Source organism: Ambystoma mexicanum, chromosome 5q, assembly GCF_040938575.1.
Source record: "Ambystoma mexicanum isolate Mex_15411 chromosome 5q, UKY_AmexF1_1, whole genome shotgun sequence".
Classification (NCBI taxonomy): Eukaryota; Metazoa; Chordata; class Amphibia; order Caudata; family Ambystomatidae; genus Ambystoma; species Ambystoma mexicanum.
Window position 1 is genome coordinate 389,078,808 of NC_090933.1, and position 23,702 is coordinate 389,102,509.

Here is a 23,702-nt window from a genome sequence, read left to right on the forward strand (position 1 = left end):
AAGAAATATGCATTATAAATACATATGCCCCGAATCAGGACACAGTGACATACCTCAAGACCCTATACAACAAATTGAGCTTGCATCTGGGAGGAGCGGTGATCTGGGGATGTGAATTTAACTGCACATTAAACCAGAAGGTAGATGGGTCAGATGATAAACAACACAGGCCCGCCCCTGCTGCCAGGGCCCTGCAGACTCTGTTGACAAATTTCAGGCTAGAGGATACATGGAGGGTGCACCACCCACAAGAAAGACAATATTCACATTACTCTGCCCCACAGAATCTGCACACAAGACTAGACTACATGTTTGCCACGGAGGAGGTGATGACGGGAATTGTACAGACAGAATATAAGCCGAGGGTCCTATCGGACCACTCGCATTTGGTTCTAACATGGCAATACCGAACTTCAAGGGCCAGGATTCCAACATGGCGACTTAGAGTTGAAGCACTGAAGGATACAATGTTCAGGGAGGACCTGAGACGAGAAATTATAAGTTACTTTGAGACCAATACTGGTAGTGTTGAGTCGGCCGGTACTCTATGGGAAGCTTTCAAAGTGGTGGTGAGAGGGATAGCTATAGCCAAGTCTAAAGGACTGCAGGGAGGCATATTAAGGAAACTGCAGAAAGTAGAAACAGTCCTGGGTAGGGGAGGTAGCACTAAGGAGGATGCTGAAACTATAAGCCAACTGCAATGAGAGTGCGGGACATTGGGAAAGATTATGTAATTTGAACTATAAAAAGTATGTACAGAGGCAACATGCAGGTGGAGATAAGCCAGGGAGGATGTTGGCATGGTTTTATAAAAGCGAGACCCCCAGACCTGCGATTAGAGCAATAACTGCGGAGGATGGGCAAATAGTGGACACCCAAGAGGGCGTAAACCGAGAGTTCTTTGAATACTATCAAAGATTGTATGGGGATGAAGGAGGGAGTGACAGCAGGGAGATGATGGACACACTGGAGGACATAGGTATGCCACGAATAAGCGCGAAGGAACGAGAGGACCTAGATGCTCCAATCACTCTAGAAGAACTAGAAGAGGTGGTAGTACAACTACCTGCTAGTAAGTCCCCGGGGGCAGACGGACTTCCCAGTTAGTTTTACAAAATGTCTAGAAATCAGGTGCTTCCCCCGCTGTTGGCAATGCTAAATGAGGCATTTCGAAACAGGGGGGCTACCAGAGTCCCTGAGAGAAGCGATCATTATTCCACTCCCCAAACCCAATAACCCAGGCAAGGATTGCGGATCGTTTACTGCTATCGATGCTGAACTAAGATAGCAAAATGCTTACGGCGGTGCAAACAGAATGAAACAGAACATTAACAAATTAATACACCCTGATCAAACAAGATATGTCCCGCGCAGGAACATATCCGACAACCTCAGATGACTTCACCGGGTTATAGAGCATACAAAAGAGAACGCGGGTGAGATGTCAATAGTATCGCTGGATGCAATAAAAGCCTTTTGTTCATTCAAATGGCCATGGCTGACTGCAGCCCTGACTAACTATGGGATAGGGCCAGGGTACCTCAAATGGATGAAACTACTGTATAGTGCACCTCTAGCCAGAGTCAAAAAGGGGGCGACCATTTCGGAAAGGTAGCAACTGAGTAGGGGTACTAGACAAGGATGCCGTGGTCTCTGATGATGTACATCTTAGCACTGGAGCCCCTGGCGATATACCTGAGGCAGCAGTACGAGGTAATGGAGATTAGCATAAAAGGGAGCCGCATTTGGTCTCACTATATGCAGACGACATGCTGCTGTACTTAGATACCCTGAAGAAAACCTCCAATATATCTTGGAAGTGTTGGAGCGATTTGCGTCGCTATCTGGCATAGCGGTGAACCCCAGAAAACCATGCATATTCCCATTGGGTAGGTATGTAGGAGTCCCACTAGATAAATTACCAATCTTGCAAATACCATGGGAGTCTGTGATAGGGAAGTGGTGGCAGCCGTCCGAGAGCCTGTGAGCAGGGAGGAGGTTACGGAACAGAGCACCAAGGAGGGGTGTAAGCCAACGATCTCACCTGACAAAATAATGTTGGCCTTGAGTGAATCGATTGTAACAAAACACATACGGACTACATATCCCAGGATGCCCCGCAAAATACAGCATCAGTATAAAAGCAAGAATATGGGAAAAGAAAATAAGCAAGGGAGACGGAAAACCATGCTTCCATATTTAGTCAGACCCACACAGACAGATACTAAATCCAAGTCTAACACTGCAAGGGCTGAACAGGGAGGAGGAGGGGCATCATCAGGTGTGGGGAAACCGTTGCTGGGATCACCAGGGGTTAATTACTGGGGAGGCATGGCGCACGGGTTAAAAGCGGCACCAAACCATTCAGATGGGGTCTTGTCTTGCAGGAGCAGAAGGTGGCTGGCAGCGCGGCCCAAGAGTGGAGTGAGGCCAGTCCCGAGTATCGGTGGGCGTACTAGGGAAGAGAGAAAGAAACGCCGGAAAACACCCTACGTCATCTGCAGTCAAAGTCGGCTGCACACCGGATAGAAGCGCCTGGCGAAAAGTGAGCCTTCATCAGTGTGAGGACTGACCCTTGGTTTTTTGTTTGTTTTTGTTTTCTGTTACGGATACCTGGCCGGCAATCTGGCTGAATCCTTGAGAGCCTGCAACCGTGAGCCTGGGGAAAGGCTGACGGATGTTCTGGATATTTGCTTAAATAGATGGGCGTGTGAAATTAACACTCCAAGCTACGAACTGTAAGCTGAATTCAATTGAAGGGAAGGAAGTCCCGTAAATCCTTGCTTTTGCCTTAAGTACAACATGTCTTCTGGTGAGCTGTGTAATAAACCTTTGTTAAAAAACCGTGTTGTCTCCGGCTCACTACTTTACAGAGTCAAACACGTTCAGATACCTGGGGATAGACATTTATCGCACGGTAGAGGTAGAACACCAGCATAACACAGAGAAAGCGGTAAAGAACATCGAAAATAGCATGAGGTTCTGGACTAAGAGGGGCGCTGCTGAAGATGGTGGTATTGCCGAGATTATTACATTTTTTTGGGAACATACCGTACCTGATACTGAGGAGAGTTTTTATCAAGCTACAGAGCATATGCAGGGAATTTCTATGGCACAGGACTAGGAATAGAATCGCCCTTTGGAAGTTGCAGAACACGCACGATAAAGGGGGTATAAAGCTGCCAAACTATGAGATTTACTACCTAGCTAGTCAACTACAATATGTGGCCAAATGGTTATCGGAAGACCAGACCTCAGAATCGAGATTGTTGAGACTAGAGTGTGACCCGTACTTCCTGAAAGAAATGATATGGCTGCCCAAATTAGATGTGAAAGAGCGCTCAAAGATGTTGGTACTGGGATGGAAGGTATGGCGTAGAGCTTGTCAGGTCATGGAGAACCCGGCCCCGTGTTCTCCACAAGTGCCGTTGGTTGCATTGACGGGAGTGGATGGGCAACTAATGAAGTCGATTAGGAGGCACTGGGAACCGGTAGGGATTGTAACACTGGGAGACATATGGCAAGAAGGAGAGATAAAGGTATTCGGGACGTTGGTGGAGGAAACAGGGTTACATGAGGGGCCAAATATCACATATAACAGAATGGTACGGCGGATCAGAGATACATGGTCGGAAATAACACTAGAAGAGCAACCTGATGCCGCCATAGAAACGATATATGATGTAGCAGAAGGAGGGCATGAGATATCCAGACTATGAGCTATTGATGTCCAAAGTGGGGAAGGAAGTGGCACAATTGAGAAATGACTGGGAAGAAGAGGCTGGGATACCCATGAGTGACTGGATGTGGGAACGGGCCCGAGGGTACCATAAGAAAGTATCTAGGCACGCGAGGCTACAACAAATACAGCTATACATAACCCACAGGGCATATTTGACACCCCAGAGGATAGCTAAATTTAAAAACGCAGAATGCAAACATGCCCCAAATGACGGGAGGAAAACGCGGGGATGACGCATATGTTTTGGGCATGTCCTGAAATTGGGAAATTCTGGGAAGAAGTCGCCCACCAGCTAGAGAAGGGGATCAAGATAGATGTCGAATCAGTGTGGGCATGCTTGGTAGGAGGATTCTCTAGGCCAAGCCAATTAAAACATGTAAGTAAATTGAAGGACTTGGCATGCATACTTTCCAAGCATTGAATCGCCATGGGATGGAAGACATGCAACAGACCTAGGATAGAAGTCTGGTGGGAAAGACCTTCAGAAATGGACTGAAGCTGAAACAGTAGTGTGGCAAGAAGCGGGTAATAGAGGAGGGGAGGAAGAGGCAGAAACCCAAGAGCCTGAAGAGGCAGAAACCATGACAGCCTGGAAACATTTAGTGGCCACACTGTATAGGCCCACCCAGGACTGGTCGAGCGACCAGGACTCTGTTGAGGACATAGAAAAAGGAACCCCTTTGGACGAAGAAGATGCGGACTGTGGAGTGGAGTAGGCTCGAATGGGCGGGGAGGGAAACGGGTGAGCAGTAGACACTGAATGATATATGTAAATTTTGAAATGTTAAAACATGTACTGCAAGGTTTTGTTGTATGTTGTTTGTTTGTGATAAAACCAATAAAATTAAAAAAAAAAAAACCAGTGGAAAAGAACCGTTTGTGTGTGTTTGGATACATCAGGCCTCGAAGGCAAGAGACTTTTTAATGCAAAGAGACTTTACCATCGAAGAACCTGATAGCTGGAACGGAACTGTCGGCTCGTGCTGAGAAAACTCTAGCGTGTACTGTGCTAGCTGGAACTGAACTTTCGGCTTGTGCTGAGAAAGCTTGAGCGTGTGCTGTGCTCCAAGGTCTCACCTTGTCCCGTGCTGGAAACGTGGGGAAGGGAGACCCCTGGCAATTACATCCTGACATTATTTGGAACACCTCTTTTCTTTATTGAAAACCTATCCCACACTCTTTCTATTAATTGTAAGGAATTAGCAATAGTTTTTTCTTTAGTATAGGCTGCTTTTTACTTTGACACAACGCCACTAGGACTGCCTTATTTTTCATTTGATGATCAACGCTTGCTCCCATCTTAGATTTAAGTTTAGCATAGGCGTTTTTCCACCCTGTGTTTGTTCAATAAACACCCTTGAACTGTGATCACTTGTCTGTCTATACTGTTACCATGAGTTCCTTACAACAGCCAATCCAGTGCCCTTTCCTAAGCGTATCGTGGAGCCTTTGTATGAGGATGAAATGGTTAACTCTGTCAAATGCAGAGGAGTGATCGAGAAGGATAAGGACAGCTGGGGAGTTGGAGTCCAGAGATGTGAGCAGTTCTTCACGGTGTTCAGAAGAGCAGTTTCCGTGCCTCTGGATGCTCGGAATCCAGATTGATGGTCATGGAGGGCACCAAAAATTTCAGGGTGAGAGTTGAGTTGGGGCAAGGGCAGCTTCTCAGGAAGGGGGGGGGTGGAGATAGGGCAATAGCTGGCAGGGCAGGTAGGGTCTGAGGATGTTATTTTCAGGCGTGTGCGCACAAGGGAGTGCTTAAGGGGGAGGGGAAAGATCCAGTGACAAGAGTGATTGCAGAAATCGGCGAGAGCAGGGGCGAGAGTTCCAATGTTATCCTTGATGGACCTGGATGAAAAAGGGTAGACCAGTTTAGTAGAGACCTTCATGGAGTGGACAACTTTGGTAACTTCAGGTGTGAGGAGAGAATGAGGAAGGAGGAGGGAGGGAGGATGGTTGTGGTGGGGGTGGAGGGCAGGATGGGTTGTGAGGGAGTGTAGAAAGGGAGGTCCGAATGTCCTTGAGTTTTGGTGGCAAAGTGTGTGGCCAGTGCATTGCAGAGGGCCTGGGAAGGATAAGGGGATGAGGAGACTGCGGAGGGGTTGGCTAGTTCTCTGCAGATTTTGAAAAGGTCAGCTGAGTTATTGCATGCTGAGCTCTTCTTTGCATGGGTGGCTAGTCTGTATTGCCTTTGGAGCAGGCGGCAGGCCAGTTTGTCAGAGGATGAGCCTGAGGTCAGCCACTTCCGTTCTATTGCCCTGCACTTTAGTTTCAGGGCTGTACGTTCAGTGTCATACCAGTGTTAAGCTTTGAGGCAGGTTTCAGGCGGTTCCTCATGACTTGGGCAAGAATGTTGGTAATAGAAAGATGGAAGTTGCTGAGGGCAGAGCTAGAGGGAGGGGGGGAAATGAGGGGAGGAGAGGAGAGAGTGGTCTGACCAGGAAAGGGGGCTAATGGAAGGTGTGGGGGGGAGAGAAGTGTGAAGTGTGATGCTTCCCCTCCACCCCCCTGATAACACCTTCTCCTGGCCATGTAGGAGTGGGAGTAGACTTTAGGCTGGGGTTTTGCATTGCATTGAATCGACTCCTCTGGTGAACTCAAATCATTTGCACTGTCTAAGAGTAATTGTGATCTTCTTTTTATTAACCTATGCCTTTTTGCTCCTCCTTCAAAGTAGTCTAAATGCCTCAAACGCGCAGTGTAAAGTACTGAAGTACATTTGTGTGTGATATATATTGCCCCCTTCTAGTGAGTGTTTTAAAACTGACTGTGAAATAAATTAATAAGTGTTTTACCAAGAAACCTTGAGTGTAAGAGTCTATTTGACTACTTGTGATTGTAGACCTCTGTGTAACATTATTACAGCTCACATTCCCCTCTTAAGATGAGCCTGGCTGCTCAGCAACACTACCAAAACTGTGTAGTACAGACTTATACCAAAGGTTGTTTTGCTTACACCTGTAGTTTTAGTTCTGTAGTGGTCCCCAAGGGTACCGCATCCAAACTTTGCCTAACAACCTCCTCAGAGGTATTTTTCCTTTCCTCTCCTTCCCCCAGAAGCTTACTGTCTCCAGAGCTCTGGTTCTCTCTAGGCTGGACTACTGCATCAGCCTCTTTCTAAATCTGCTTGCTTCTACTCTCCGCCCTCTACAACTCATCTAGAACAGGACTGCGACACTTGTCCTTGGCCTTATGTCTCCAGGACTGAAATCTCCTCACTGGCTGTGAGGATTAAGTTCAAAACCCTTTGCATTGTCCACAAGGCCTTCTGGTGCCTGGGGCCTCAATACCTTCAACTCTCTTCTTAAATGTCTTCCTTCTCAAGCTCTTCGCTCATCTTCCTCCAACTCCCTCGGGGTCAGTCGCTTCTCAAAGCAATGAGTTGTTGGTAGAGCCCTTTCCTCGACTCTGGAACAGTCTTCTTGCCTGCCTGAAACTTGAGGAGAACCATCTCCGATTCCGGAAGCACCTCAAAACCTTCCTCTTCGCTTCTGCTTTCTCTCCTCCTCTTCCCTGCTGAATTCCGGGCTGAACTGTACAGCTTACCTGGCCATCATCTGATCTCGGCCCCAGGTCCCCACCCCTGCCAGTTACACAGCTGCTACACACCTGCACTGCCTCCCTGGCAACCCCTGCACTTGGACTGTATCCCTACAGTCCCCCACCAACATTTGACAACTGATGTCTGCACTTACCCTGGCACTTGCCACTAGCTGGCCCTACTTCTCATATTATCTTTCCCACTCTGTACTTTTCCTCTTCCTCTTCCCCTGCACTTGCGCGATCTGACTGACACTTGGCCTAGTAGGATTGTTGTCTCTGTCTTCCCTCTGTTCCCCCTCCCTTGTGTTGTCACGCCTTGAAACACTTGTGTATAGGCGCGTTATAAATGCCTTATCATATCATATATATCATATCATCATGTCATATTAATCCTCCTGGACTAATTCAGCTCTTCCCTCAGGAACCTTTTGGGACACATTGGACTACAAGAGGCTGGGCTGGGCTTCTGAACTTTAGTATATGGTGCTGAGTGCCTTATAATTATGAGGCCTATGTGTTGATAAATGCTCAGCATCTGTGCGCCCTAATTTTGATGAGTGCAATTATAATTTATATCTGCTTGTGATTAAGTAGTGTGTATCCCGTAGTGGGTTACCTAACTGAGTTGTAAATATGTACTGGCATATTTTTTGCTTTGCTTACCTTGGAATATATAAAATGTGCCTTGGATGTAGCATTGTAATAGTGTTTTTTACAACCTTACTTTGTGCTTCATTTCTTTTTCATTTTGGATAAGTGTCAAAGTGCCCATTTCTCCCTTAGTTCGCTCTTTTTGCTTGATCAGCGCTACTGAAGAGAGTGGCTTTGCTTAACTGGGGTTGTGAATAACTTTGCTAACACTAGGTTTCAAGTCCTTCCACAAGTTGTGACTTTCAAAAAGCATCCTAACACTATGAAAGTGCAATTTTGTGGTGCGAGATAGGGTAGTGGAGGTTACGTCCTAAGACGAGGCATTACAATGCTAGGTAAAGTAGTGGGTACATCTTGGAGTGATTGTCAGATTACCCTTTTTCTGATTTTAATTGAACAATGAGTTGATATCATCTTTTTTTAACACTTTATTAATTTTCACATAAACAATAGTAAAAGTAACAATGTTTCACAGTCAGCATAAAGAATGAAATGTACAAAAAGACAAGAGCATCATAAATAATTCATATCAAGCAGAAAACCAACCATAGTGAAACATAACCAACAAAAGTATCACAACCACACAAGACAAAAAAAAGGAACCCCACTCTCTACACCGCGAATACCATAACCGTTAAAACAAGGCCACCTTCCCATCAGTCATATAAGGCCATAAAAGGACCCCACAATTTCAAATAATCCTCATCCTTCTCTTTATTACGAAATTAAACCTTATCATACTGTGCCAAAACATGTAATTCCGTCAGCCATTCATCAACATTAGGTTTCTTCCACGATTTCCAAACCCCTGAGTATTAACTTGATAGCCACCATTATGGCCCTATCAATCCAACAAGAATGTCTCGCAATTCGACCACCCCTATCCTTACGGGAAAGTAAGATGACATTCACTGCCGACCTCTGCAAAACCACATCAAAAATCAAATCGATTCTATCAATCACTGCCGTCCAAAACTCCAGCACTCTCGGGCAATCCCACAGTAAATGCAATAATGTACCCCTATCATTGTTACAACTCCAACACAAATCATCTGGCCGGAGCCCCAATCTAAACATCCTAACAGGCGTCCAATACAACTTCCCAATAATTTTTTGTCGAATTAAACGTAAACCCATATCAGGACCCAAGGCCAAGTTAACCTTCAGAATGTATTTCCAATCTAACTCAGAAATTTCATCCAGAACATCTTCCTACCAAATATTTCTTAATCTAGACCATGCCCCCCGGAGTTTCTCATCAATAGGCATAAATTGCATATAAGTACGCACCCCATATTCCGGACCTTCCAATAAAGTAGCAATCTGCGGTTTATTACCAATAAAACCATCAGCCAATACCAATTTACAAGTTATCATATTCTCAAAAGCCAAGTACACTTCGCCACAAACCGTACCTATTCATCAATGCCTCCAAAACTCAACAACCTATCCCCATCAAACACATCTGCCAACTTCAGGATACCCTTATTAATCCAACTAAGCCAATTGAAACATTTATTATCAATCTGCAAAGCAGCATTGTACCATATAGAAGCATCACTACTGAAACCATAAACTTATTCCATTATCTCGAAACCACTCTCCAATCACTTGTCTAGTAGCCACAACGGGCGCAACTTCAATCTCTTAATTGGCAATTTATCCATACTGTATATGGATCTGAAGTCAAAAGGAGCACAAACGCCCCTTTCCATACGCAACAAATTGGTTCATTCACCACACTATCCCTAAAGTAATAGGAGCTTTTTTTTTAAGTAAAAATGCCTTGTAATATTTTACCAAGTCGGGGAATCCAAATCCTCCATCCTCAACATTTTGTACTAGCATGTATTTCGGAACCCGAGGCCTTTTTCCAGAACGCCACAAGAAAGAAGTTTTTCAATCTCAAGTAACTGCTTCTTATACAACGACGACGGGATGGACTGAAGAACATACAAGGTTTTTGGCAAAAGAACCATTTTAATTGCATTGATCTTTGCCCACAGATTCAAAGTCAATCTCTCCCATCTCCTAATCAATAAAGACATTTGCGCAGTTACCACATCCAGATTATATTGCAGTAATTTCTTCAAGTCCCCAATAATATGAATTCCTAGATACTTAACCCCCCCTGGAGACCACTTACAATTCCATGAGCTCAAAACCGTACTCTCACGGCGACCAGACAAGGGAAAAAACTCAGTTTTATTACAATTCTTCTTAAGCATGTTGAGCTGAGTGGAGGAGGAACATGTGAGAAACTGTTAACAGATCCAAGGTATAATCATGCAGGTGCGTTTTTATATGTATGTGAGGTTTAAGTGACAAGGACAGTAGGTTTTAATTGATAAATTGCCATCCTTCTATGGTGCATCAATCTTTCAATTTTTTTTGTTTTTATTTCTTGAGCGATTTCATTTTTGACCAGAAACTGACAAATATTTTGTGTTTCTGGTTGACATACTGTGTTTGCACTAAAACAAATAAAGAATGAAAATGCAATACGGCAACTGTTTGTGCAAGGCCGTGGAACTAATCCTAGAATACAAACACATCTGCTATTAAGCGCAACCTTCTCCGAATGAATCACAACCAACTGGCTCGTCCATAAGTAACTTGTCAGGCAGTGTGAGCATTTATATATAAAAATGTGGGAGTAAAATAGATAATTTGACATAGGATGTTAATACCACTTATTTAGCAACTACTTTGCAATATTATTCCATCAACGATGGCTCTGCTATACTTCAAGAGGTTTCCATCAGTTCCTATGTAACAAGGATTCTGAACTGGTTAAAACACTTGTGTATAAGCTCATAATAAACAATCAAGTGTCCCCTGCATATGTTGCTTGATGTGGCTTTGTTGAATAATTTGCACGTTGGAATGAAGAATACACATATATTGGTCATCTTTTATTTTGCTTTGGACGTTGCAATACATCTCATCTCGCTTTGATATATTGAAAATAGATGTGTTTGAAAGCAAGAACACACTCAGCTGCTTCTCTTGGCTGACCACAAGCACCCATAATGACTTAAAAAATGTGACTGCGTTTCCTTAGTTATTGTTTGTAACCTATACTGTTCATTCGACGAGACTGTTTCTGCATGACTGCCTAGATAGTTTGATAGCAGCCCCACAATAGGGTTAAAGTTGTTTTGGAATGATGCAACACATTTGGTAATGCATTCAGAAAGTCTTTTGTGTGTCTCGGATGGAAATTCAACAAAATGCCATGGGTCACGAAAGTCGCACAACCCCATATATCCTAATCGCGGCATCTTATACCAGGTTAAGCCTCTTGCGTCTTGTATGGTTATAATATGCAAACTACAGCCTCACATGCCAAAGTGCTTGATCTTTGCCAGGTGTAGCTCAGTCACCCAAGTATTGTCATCTCAGGTCAGGTAAAGTCTGAAATGCTCGATAAATTATTCATCTTTGTTTTTTATAGTGGAAACTAAACTTTGTTTTGTGATCTCAATTTTATTAGTCTCTGTGAGGTAAAGAGATTTGCTTAGTCTCACATGTCCAAGTGGAGAAGCCAGGATGTGTCTCTTTCACTGTCCTCAATGTACCCAAATAACCCCATGTTCTACCATCCCAGGTTTAACTTCACACCAACATATTACGATTTCTGCATTGTGTTGTAAGAAAAAGAAAACCGAACATGTGAAGCACTAGACCATAGTCTTAATGAATCCGAAAACAGCAAATATCTTTAACGAAACCTGTTGGGTAACGCAAGTCTGATATTTATGTATTGTGCCTAAATTAACGGATCTATTCCCACCTCTTTCTATATACTGCATAAAAAGATAAATGTCCTAAATGCTGAAAAGTTGATAGAAATATCAATTTTCCACAGTTTATAATGAAGTGACACAAGACGTAAAACATTGCACTGCAAACCGAAAACGCACTCGTACTCTCACTCTTTCAGTCTCTCTGGATCTTGGAATACAGCTTCCTACGCAAAACATCTGAAGATGGCAAGAGCTTTGTGGAAAAAACTTAGTTTTGTTATGCAAATTGACAAAGCGTACACTCCTTCAGAAATGAGTTGTGGTGGTGGTTGCCACTTTACAGGCAGTCCTAATTTTGAAAAGGTAAATGGGACCAAACACACTACTTAGAAGTGCCGAAACCAATGAGGTTTATTTCAAGCCAACATTGTTTTTTACTGAGCAAAAATCACTCTTTGACGTCTTAATTTGAGGACATGTAGGCTAGTGGCTTCAAAAGCACTACCAAGGTAATTGTCAGGGGTAGCATCTGGTACCCATAGCTACATCTAAATGACGTCCGTGTTGTATATACATTGGCAGCTCATTAATAACATTCATTCTTCTTCTGCAAGGTATCTGCACAGCTTCTACCCCATTTGTACTTCTTGGGGATGTTCTGGATTGTCTGCCGCTGGACCAGTGTGATAAAATCTTTACATTTGTGGAGAGGAACGTCAGTACCTGGAAATCAGTAAGTCATTTTTAAATATTGTCTGATTTTTAGATTGAAGATGGCCACAATTAAGTTGATGGCAAGTACACTGCACTTTTTGGGCTAGGAAGCGTGAGAGTGGTTGTGATCGGCCAACACCCATGTTAGGTTTTTACATTTCTCTTCCTTCCTTCTAATACATTGAGTTGGATGTGTATTGTCTTCTCTGAGTTTTTTTTTTCAACAAATTGCATCCGATTCGCTTTAAGTAGCACATTCTAATTAAAAAGAAAATAATTTCTTTTTGCTCTTCTTTTTAATGTTCTGAAATATGTATTAAATCTCCAAAAGGACAGTACTAATTTTTCTAGTTTAGTTTTTTGCATATGGAGTCAAATGCCCATTGTGTTTATCTATGTATGTATAAAACGTGTGGGTATGTTTCCGTACTCGGCGGATGCAATTTATCAGTGTTAGGTTGCCCGCTGTTGTCCAAATGGCAAAGTGCACCCACTTCAACAACAGCTGCCTTTTTAACAAACATAATGAGCACGGTTCTACACGGTCATCTTCACCTTCCACTATCGCAAACATTTGGAAGTTACGTGTTTCCACCGCCATTTCCTTTCACACAGGGCATGGCGGTTCCAGTGTCAATTAACAGTTAATTACTGGCTCAACGTTTCAGTCTCTAAAGAGCGAAATGCTGTAGGATGAATGCCTCTCACGAGCTTAAACTGAAAGTAGGTTCTGTAATCATGCTACTACGCAATATTGTGCCATCGCAGGGACTCTGCAATGGAACAAGGTTGACAATTACGTGTCTACAGAGACGTATCATAGAGGCCCGTGTGATCAATGGAACTTGGGTACTGACTGTTCTTATGCCGCGCATAACTCAGGCCATCTGATAAGTTTAGCCTTTTCCATGATCATTAATAAGTCAAAGGGACCTGCGCGCCCTTCCTGGAAGCGATCAGTAATTCTGATATTTAAGAAGGGGAACAGAAGTGACCCTATGAATTACCAACCGATATTGACCTTTAAGATATGCTAGAACGGTGTATCTTACACCGGGAACAGCTAGTATACAGTATAGTATGAAGGGAAAAGTAGGGACCTCTACATTATTTATTTCCCAACTAGCTGTTCCTGGGGTAGCATACGCTGCTCTAGCATATCTTAAAGGTCAATACTGGTTGGTAATTCATAAGGTCATATGGCAACATACCGAAGTGTTTTATATACGTAAATTATTTTAAAACTGGTAACTTTTCCTTATCTGACTTTTTGGACATTGAATCTGGGTTATTGGCCATTTTGCTACCCTTGTCTGAAAGTCAAATGCAATCTGAAGTTCGAAATAGATTCACACAGTAGCCTGTTTTTTTGTTGTTGTTTTGTTTTCTTTCCTTTCCTCATTACAAGTTTCTTGCATTCCCTGCCTTGGAGAGCCCTGACTTGTGTATGCTTGCTGTTAAGTTATTTTAGCCTTTTTAGATTACTCAGCTTAGTTTGTGTATTCGCTTTTATTCTTGGCACTGTTGTAGTGTCAACTTGTCTACTGAGGGTTCATCCTGACCCTGGTGGGAGCAGAGCCTGGCGCTCCAACATTTTTTAGGATTGGTGCGACACAGATCGTCTCAACAGATGAAGTCACCATTTCACTGTGTGGGATGCGTTTACATTGTTTAGCCCGTTTATTTAGGAATAAAATCAATCTTCCCCTTCAGCCGGAAAACCCAAAACATTTTCTCGAAGGAAAGGAAAAGGATTTCTCAGGGAAGTGCAAGCTGCTACGTTTCAGGCTTTCACAGTAGCAGGATAAATAGTTCGCTCCGCTTCATACCCCACAAAGGCTTCTCAGACTGAATTTAATCCAGTTGGTTGAGGTTTTGCCACACACCACAATCAACAGCTCTTTTATGTGTGCCTGCGACACTGGAGTGAGGCTGGCCACCACTGATTGGTGGAGGCCCCCAAATGTTTAAATGGTGTGTGGGTTGAGATTGAAGGGCTGGTGGGTGGGGTGTTCACCCTCAGCTTTGTGAATATGTAAATCTGTGGGGACCCTGAGCCGTTCATGAATATACTACCTGGAACTGTTCCTGGGTACTTTGAAGACCATGTTGAGGGTCCTGCTCGACTCCAGATCCCCATAATAGCCAAATACTAATCCCTCCCCTTAATCCAACACGCACAAGCTGCTAGTCCTGTGCAGCACTGTTCCCGGTGCAGGACTGGGCAAGTCCTGATCAGAGCGTCAACTGCCCTGTCCCAAAGGATCAGTGGTAAGAAATATTTTTCCTTTTTGCAACTTTCCCGCAGATTTCAATGGAATCCCCAGCATATCTGCTGACTGATGTTGGACACTAGCAAAGGTTTAGTTGAGTTTTTATTAAAAGTTTTGTTATTTTTAAACCTAGTTTGCACATTTCGATTTGGAGATGCTGTTGAGACCCTAAGACTATCGCTAAAGGGGACCCCAAACCTCTTTTGAAACCTATGAAGCAGCAATACAACCTACCCTAACAAAATTGCAACTGGTGTACCTGGTTTCTCCTTTCTTTTTTGATACTATTTGATGAATTTTGAACTGAATGGTGGCAGGGTAGATTTGGTTTTTTACATTTTCTTTCAAGGTACATTGCTGTGCACAATTTATTTCTTTTTACCCCAGGAAAGCATTTTGTTCTTCTTTTTTAATACATTTTTTTTAATGCTGAAAATGGATATTTGGGGTGGTTTATACCTTGTTCTTTGGATGTATTCTTTGTTGTCCTTCATCCTAGGTAGGCCAGCCAAGGGCCTGATATGGACATACAGTTTCACGGCTACTTGCCAGGAGCCCAGAAAACTTGTGTGTTGGCTGGAACCGGGTTTGTGGCCAGTGGGCCCTAACACACAAACCAGTCAGAGTGATGTCACTGTTTGATTGGGGCAGCTCCATTTATAAGTGGGCTTCGGTCTTTCCCTGCCCAATTTCTGTGTAAGAGGTCCTTAAGCCATTCTGAATGTTGCCCACTTGAGCCAAGAATCTGAGCCTGCAGGGAAGACAGGACGCCAGAGGACTGCTGCTGGAATCACTATTGGCCAAGCCAGTGATCACAAGGCAGAACTCTTCCCTTCCATCGACGGGCGAGACCTGGACGAGGTGCCTCCCTCCTTTAAACTAGTGGTAATACCCTGCCTTGAGTTTATCCTCTGGAGCTTAGAAGAGTTGTTGGCACTCTATCTGGCTTGTATCTTTTGGAACATAGACCCTGTCTAGCCTTGTGGGTGAAGATCTCACAAGTAACCTCGTTGTGTGAGTGGAACCTTGACACCCTGCTGCCATTTACTAAAGCAAAGGGGCCTGCCTGTGGTCTGAGGCATCGATCCTGCAACATCGTACCTGCTGAACCTGTGTGGGGTCTCCAACTACATCTCTTGTCTGTGTCCCAGATGGGCCCAAGAACATATCAACTCCCAGAGACCAATTCAAGGGTTGTTATTCAACATTTTCAGAAAGGGACTCGAAGGGCAATCCCTCTCTCTCTCATATCTAGGAATGGACATTTCCCTGTGCACCATCCTGGCCGAGGCATCTGTAAATCCCAGACTGGTACTAAAGATCACTAACCCCTACTATCTAAATGTTATCTTCTGTCCCATGGCCAAAAATGGAAACCCCTTATTTACTTGGACTTTCTCTGGAAACAATCTACAGGTTACTTTCCCCTGGGTTTTCCAGTGGTGATTCAAGGATTGTGCCTTTCAAACTCTCAAGTCCCACTCTATCTTCTCCTTTCATGCTCTGGTGCTCCTCTCCCTCGCGATCGCCTTCCCTTCCTCTTCCTACTCGACTCCCTACTCCACCCACCATCCTTTCTCGCTCCTTGACTCTTCCTCCTGTGCTAAAAATGCAGTGTTTCCCATGTAATTTCCATTAAATAAATGCCCCTCCTCCTCTGATGTTCCTCTTGCTATGGTCTACCGCCATCCTTCAATCTTACACCCAACTACTCGGTTCCATGTAATAATGTCCCCTGACAAAAAAAGTTGGCAGTTTTTTGCGGAGACATTATTACATTGAACATGCATTTTTTTTTTTTTAACACAAGGGGAGCAGGGGACATCCCCGCAACCCGTCCCCATGCATAATGTAAACATATGTGATGTCGCCAATGGTTTTTCCCTGTGACATTATGTATGGGGACATTATTACTACTCTTTTGCCCTTCTTTCACCACTACTACTCTCACCTTCTCCATACTGCTACTATTCTTCCCCTTCTCCACTTGCTACTACTCTCCCCTTCTTCACATTGCTACTGCTCTCCCCAGTGGCGTCACACAACATTTGGGGTCCGCCCTGCAAGCCATGCTGAGGGCAAAGATCCTAATCAAAACAGACATCGGGCTAGTCTACCCCTCTGACCCGGTGTTACCTTTTCATCTCACTTTACAGAAAAGGGTGGCGGCTGCTTGGCAGTCACCGGAATCTCTTCCGGCTGTTAACAAATCGGTGACCAAAAAATACCTTCCGGTAGCGACCCCAGCTACATATTTTCTCATCCTACCCCAGAGATTTTGGTGGTTCAGGCTGCTACAGCCACCTCAAGGCAGGCGGAGTACCCTACCATCCTTCCTGATAGGGACGACACACTTTGACTGTTGGGCACGCAAGGTGTTTTCTGCGGGGAGTATGGCCTTGAAATCTGCTAACTCCACTTGTGCCTTGGCAGGATTTTCACAGTCTGTGGAATTGTTTCTCTTGCGGCTGAGCATATTCCCAAAGGGAAAGATAGGAATGGGTTCCTTGCTCTCGTGCAAGATGACAAGGATGCCATGTGTGAATCCCTTCAGTCTGGTTTGGACACGGCCGACTGTGGGAGCCCTTCCATGGCTGCGAACACCGTTACATGCAGGTTTGCGTGGTTGCGGCAGTCAGGTTTTGCCCCGGATGTGCAAGCCCGTCTTTTGAACATGCCCTTTGATGGCGCGCATTTGTTTGGCAGCAAGGCTGACGAGAGCCTTGAGAGGTTGCAGACCTCAAAAGCTGCAGCAAAATCTTTAAGCACAGATGTGCGTCAACCTCTGCCTTTTCGTTCTAGGGGACAGCAGTGGAGGGGAGGTTCTTTTCGTTCTCCAGCATGGGGTCTGGCATGGATTCACATGCTCATGAATATTCCCCGTCGTCAGGCTGGGAATCCTCGGTAAAGAAAAAACCAGTATCAGTTTCGTTTCTGATCTGTCTTTCGTAGTAATAACCAATCACTGGTCTCTGCGTCATACTGACCACAGCCAATGACTGCCCTCTACCTAAGCACCGCCTCTGGCAGCCATCTTCAGATTTTTACCGCACGTTCATGTGTTGGGATCCTCGTGCTATTGCTCTCGAGCGTTAGTGCTATTTTTCGCGCTTTTTTCACAAAAACTTCGATTCTTTCGGTCAAAAGAGCCTCAAGCTCCACCTATCCTACATCCGATCAACGGGGACCCGTGTCGGATTCGTCTGCGCCCCTCAAGGGTGAAGATTTCGTCGAGCTACACTTCGGAGGACTCCAGAAGCTTCTCAGGCCCGGTCTCGGAGATGGCCCAGGAGAAGGGAAGCTCGACGCCCGGAAAGCTGTTCAGGGTCTGCCCTGGATGCCAGCTGCAGAACGTCTTTAAGGAGGACGAACACTTTCTGCCTTTACTGCCTTCATGAGGACAAGACGCACGTGGAGAAGGACTGTGCGTTTTGCGGCAACATGTCGGAACGGACCATGAAGGACCGCCATCAACGTCTCGCCAACTGGCTGGAGGGTAAGAGCCCGTCTGGCGAGAAGAAGAAGAAATCCGAGCGGTCTTCTAAGACCTTTGAGGGCGCCCCGGCGACGGGGGCCCAACATAAGGCCAAGCACCGCGAGTCCGCTGGCACCGGGAGCGCCGAACGGTCGGGCTCTACGGGCGCCAAGCAGGGCGCACCCTCCCCGGCACCATCAACCACGAGCCAACGCTCTGGGTCGGGTAAGAGGAAGGCCGAGCACCCGGCGAAGCTCCTGGAGAGGCCCCGGTCGAGCTCTAAGGCAGAGGAGGAGCGTGGCAGTGCCCCCTCCCTCAAGGATAAGGCGGTGAGCGCACCTAAGGTGGTGAAGGCCTTGATCCATCCGACCAAGCCCTCTATCGAAACGGTCGCGGCGGCCCTGGCTCAGCCTGTGGAGGCTGCACCAGTGGTGGCGACCTCAGGGCCCAGAATCTCCCTGCCTCCTCGGAGGGAGTCTTCTTTTGTGCCCATCGATAGGACCCCCGTGAAACCCTCCGTGGGGAAGAAGGGGGGGCAGGGCGTCGTCGTAGATTCGGCCTCAACCTCAGAAGAGGAGCTGATCGAGGTCTTAAGCCACGGCCTAGGCGTGGAAGAAGGCCAGCCCGTCGGAATGGACCCCGACGCAGGTGACGACGATGACATCGTCGAGGATACCGACGGGGCCCCTGCTCGCCCGTCGGATTCCCCTCTGCCAGCGCCGCAAGACAACTCGGCGGCCATTTTGTTGGCCATACAGTCCTTATGCTCCGAGATAAGGACGAGGCTACCGTTACCGACGGAGGAACCTCTCCCGTCGGGGGATCCAGAACCGGGACCTTCTGGTGTTCCCCCTACCAAGAAAAGAAGGATCCATCCACCACCTCCTTTTCAACCGTCGCGCCCCGTCCAGCCCTCCTCCCCGTCCACCCGAGGGGATGATACGGGGACTGACACGGCAGCGACGGGTACGGACGACGAGGCATACGACGAGGATATTCCGTCGTCGCCTCCCACCAGGGCTTCTCCGCCCGACGAGATCGGATCTTTCCACTCCATGATCTCCAGGGCTTCCGAGCTTTTCCAACTCTGCCCTGAGGAGAAGAAAAAGGAAGGCTTCCTTTATCAGCGGCGCGAGGCCAAGAGGAAGACGGTCCTCGCAGTGCCTCTGTTGGACGACATTTGGGATGAGGGCCTTTCCCTCCTCAAGAACCCTTCCACGACGCCAGCTAGAAGAGACCGGTACGAGAAAAAGTACCGGGTCCCGGACACGGCCCCCCTATGCCTCCGGGCGCAGCTTACCCCGGATTCCGTCGTCTCCGCGGCAGCCAGGAAGAAAGCGGGGGGGGGTGCGGCCTCCACATCGACTTCCCCGCCGGACGGCGAGGGAAAGAAATTGGATGCTATGGGACGTAGAGTCATCTCGTCGGCAGCGACGACGATTAAAGCGGCCAACGCCTTGGCTATCGTGGCTCGCTACGACAGGGAGCTGTGGTACAAGATAGCTCCCCTGCTGGATTTTCTGCCGGACGACAAGAGGGCGGAGGCCCTGGAGATCCTGCAGGAAGGTGAGGTGGCCTCGGACCACGCCATCACCGTGGCGACGGACATCGCCGACACTGGGTTCCGCCAGCTGGGCAACGGCGTTTGCCTTCGACGTCGTGGATGGCTCAAAGCTACGGACTTCCGGCAGGACGTCCAGACCAGAGTCCTGGACATGCCCTTCGACGGGAACAACCTGTTTGGGAAGACAGTGGACGATTCCCTTCAGGCCATCAAGGCGGATACTGAGACGGCCCGGGCCCTTGGAGTTCTGCAGCAACGACGGACGCCCTTTCGGAGCGGCGGAGGCAAGGGCGCCTCCAAAGGTTCCGGCGGCGGTTTCGCTTCCTACCGTCAAGCGGCCCGCTCGTCGTCGCAAGAGGCCTACAGAGGACGAGGCAAGTCTAGCGGACCCCGCCGTCGTCGCCAAGGAGGTCAAGGCGGCAAGGCCGCGTCCAAGCAGGATTGAACCGGCCGTGGGGTCGGGCCCCCACCGAAGCACCCCGGTGGGAGGCCGGCTGGCGGGCTTGTCAGCGTGTGGGAGTCCATCTCCACCGACCGTTGGGTGCTGGACGCCCTGGCCCGGGGCCACGCGCTCGAGTTTCAAAGAAGGTGCCCGCGCGTCCCCCCCGTGGCCAGGAAAGAACTTCACGTCCCTCAACTTCTCCTGGAGGTAAAGGCGATGCTCAGAAAGGGCGCCATCGAGCTCGTCCCAAAGAGGCTTCGGGGCTCCGGAGTCTACTCGAGATACTTCCTCGTGAAGAAGAAGACGGGAGGATGGCGCCCCATCCTAGACCTGCGACGTCTGAACAAGTTCATCAAGGCGCAGAAGTTCCGGATGGTCACCCTCCAGCACGTCCTGGGGCAGCTGGAGGAAGGAGACTTCCTATCGTCGTTGGATTTGGAGGATGCCTACTTCCACATTCCCATCCTAAAGGGGCACCGAAAATTCCTCAGGTTCGTGGTCCAGGGGCGTCATTACCAGTTCAAAGCCCTTCCCTTCGGACTACGGTCGGCACCCAGGGTATTCACCAAGTGCCTCGCACCGGTGGCGGCGCAGCTGCGCCGCGAGGGGATTCACGTCTTCCCCTACCTGGACGACTGGCTCATCCGCGCCAAGACGAGGGAGCTCGCCGTGGTCCACACGGCAAGGACCGTCCAACTCCTCACGGACCTGGGATTCTCCGTGAATTACGCCAAATCCCACCTGGTGCCCGCGCAATTCGCACTGTTTCTGGGAGCGAGGCTCGACACAGTGTCCCTTCTGGCCTCCCCGTCGGAGGAGAGGACCAGGACCATCTTGGGCAAGGTGCAACGGATGTTGGTGGCCGACGCGGCCAAAGTGAGGTCCATCAAGTCCCTCCTCGGGATGATGTCTTCCTGCATCTACATGATGTCTTCCTGCATCTACCTCATTCCCATGTGCAGGCTCCGGATGCGCCCGTTGCAAGAATTCCTGGATGCGCGCTGGATCCAGACGACGGGCAGCTTCGAGGAAAGGATCAAGCTCGACGAGAGTTTCCGACGAGCGATACGGTGGTGGGGCACCCGCGCGCATCTGACGGCGGGCATGGACTTCCAGACCCCAGCCCACCAGGAGACTGTGACCACGGATGCCTCCCTGGAAGGGTGGGGAGCGCACACCGAAAATCTGCACGCAAGGGGACTCTGGCTCCCGACGGAGAAGTCCCTGCATATCAACGTCCTGGAGCTCCGTGCAGTGTTTTGGGCCCTCAGTTCCTTCCTTCCGTCCCTCAAGGGCAAGGTGGTGAGGATCTTCACCGACAACACCACCACCATGTTTTACATCAGGAAACAGGGCGGAACCAGGTCCCCAGCGCTGTCCAAGGAGGCGCAGGACCTGTGGCATTGGGCCGTCGCCCAAGGGATTTTTCTGGTGCCGTTTCATCTGGCAGGGATAAAAAACACCATTGCCGACTCACTCAGCAGGGAGCTGCGCTCGTGCCACGAGTGGGAACTACGGCAGGATCTGGTGGATCGCCTCTTCCGACGGTGGGGCACACCCCAGATCGACCTGTTTGCGACGGCGACGAACACCAAGTGCCGGAGGTTCGCCAGCAGGTTTCCCCAGACGAGGAGCATGGGCGATGCTTTCTCGTTCCCCTGGGAGGGCCTGTTCCTCTACGCGTTCCCTCCCTTGCCTCTGCTAATCCGGCTCGTCAACCAGCTCAAGAGGTCACGGTGCAGGATGATCCTCGTCGCACCTGCGTGGCCGAGGCAGATATGGTTCCCGGACTTGCTGGACTTGTCAGCGTCCCCGCCGATCAAGCTGCCGGCGGACGCGGATCTACTCTACAGGGAAGGAGGCGCCATCCTCCACCACGACCCGAAGTCGCTGAACTTGCAGGCCTGGCTCCTGCAGCGCTAGAGTTTGGAGGATACGACATACCGGCCGATTGCAGAGAGGTTCTTGCAAAGGCCAGGGCGTCCTCGACTCTTAAATGCTACGGACACAAATGGAAGAGGTTCTCTGTCTGGTGCCACGCACAGAAGATTAACCCTCTACGGATTACGGCTCCCCAAGTACTGCCGTACCTGCTGACGCTGGCCAAAGCTGGTCTGGCACACGCGTCCATCAAGATTCATCTTGCTGCGATCTCCCGATACACCAGAACCACGGGGCGGACGTCCTTGTGGTCTCATCGTCTGGTGAAAGAGTTCATGAAGGGACTGTTCAGATCGTTCCCGCCGGTGAAGGCTCCGGCCCCGGCGTGGGAGCTCAACGTGGTGCTGACCAAGCTCATGGGACCTCCGTTCGAGCCTCTGCACTCGGCCCCGTTGAAGTTTCTATCGTGGAAAACAGCTTTTCTTGTGGCCATCACCTCCGCACGACGAATGGGAGAGATCCAGGCCCTTTCCTGCAAGGCCCCGTACTTGACTTTCCACGACACGAGGGTAGTGCTCAGGACGCACCCCTCCTTCATGCCCAAGGTACCGTCGGACTTCCATCTCAACGAACCCTTGGTGTTGCCTGTGTTCTTCCCGTCGCCTTCGTCGCCGGCTGAGAGGACTTTGCACTCGCTGGATGTGGCTAGAGCGCTGAAGTTCTACGTGGACCGCACGAAGTGTTTTCGGAAGACGTCACAACTCTTTGTGAACTTTGGACCTGTCAATCAGGGGAAGGCTCTCTCGAAGGCTTCCATTTCCAGATGGCTCTCCGGCTGTATCATGTACTGTCATCGGTTGGCAAACCGACCGCTGCCTGGCCGTCCGAGAGCCCATTCCACCAGAGCGATCGCAGCTACCACGGCGTTCCTTTCTGGTGTGCCCCTGCTGGACATATGCAGGGCTGCTACGTGGAGGTCGACGCACACCTTCACGAAATTCTACTGCGTCGACCGGGATTCCAGGGAGGAGTCCAGGGTCGGCCAAGCAGTGCTGCGCAACCTGTTCGCCTGAGGTGAGCCTGGTGAGGAGGTAAGATGCTTAATGTTGAGTTTGATGTAATGCTTAATGTTGAGCCTTTGCCACCTCCCGTGGTTGTGCATGTGTGTACTGCTATGTATTCTTTATTCATGAGCATGTGAATCCATGCCAGACCCCATGCTGGAGAAGGAACAAGTTACTTACCTGTAACTGTTGTTCTCCAGCATGGGTCTGGCATGGATTCACATGCGAACCCTCCCGCCTACCCCTCTGCGGCTCTTCACTTGGTCATACTGCCACTTTACGTGCTTCCAAATCTGAAGATGGCTGTCAGAGGCGGTGCTTAGGTAGAGGGCAGTCATTGGCTGTGGTCACTATGACGCAGAGACCAGTGATTGGTTATTACTACGAAAGACAGATCAGAAACGAAACTGATACTGGTTTTTTCTTTACCGAGGATTCCCAGCCTGACGACGGGGAATATTCATGAGCATGTGAATCCATGCCAGACCCATGCTGGAGAACAACAGTTACAGGTAAGTAACTTGTTCCTTACTACTCCTCCGTTGGTAGAACGAGTGGGGCCGCCAGTCAAAGGGGTCAGCGTAAGTGGTAGTCGGGGAAATAG

General features: G+C 48.2%; 1 protein-coding gene across 2 annotated transcripts in view; it reads left to right on the top strand.

Moving 5' to 3' along the window:
• The window catches only part of THOC1 (THO complex subunit 1), a 1,301,120-nt gene that overhangs the window by 156,511 nt on the left and 1,120,907 nt on the right, over positions 1–23,702 (top strand). For both annotated transcript variants that reach the window (XM_069620878.1, XM_069620877.1), the window contains exon 5: positions 12,300–12,418. In XM_069620878.1, coding sequence (XP_069476979.1) covers positions 12,300–12,418 — 119 coding nt within the window. The remainder of the gene's footprint in view (positions 1–12,299; positions 12,419–23,702) is intronic.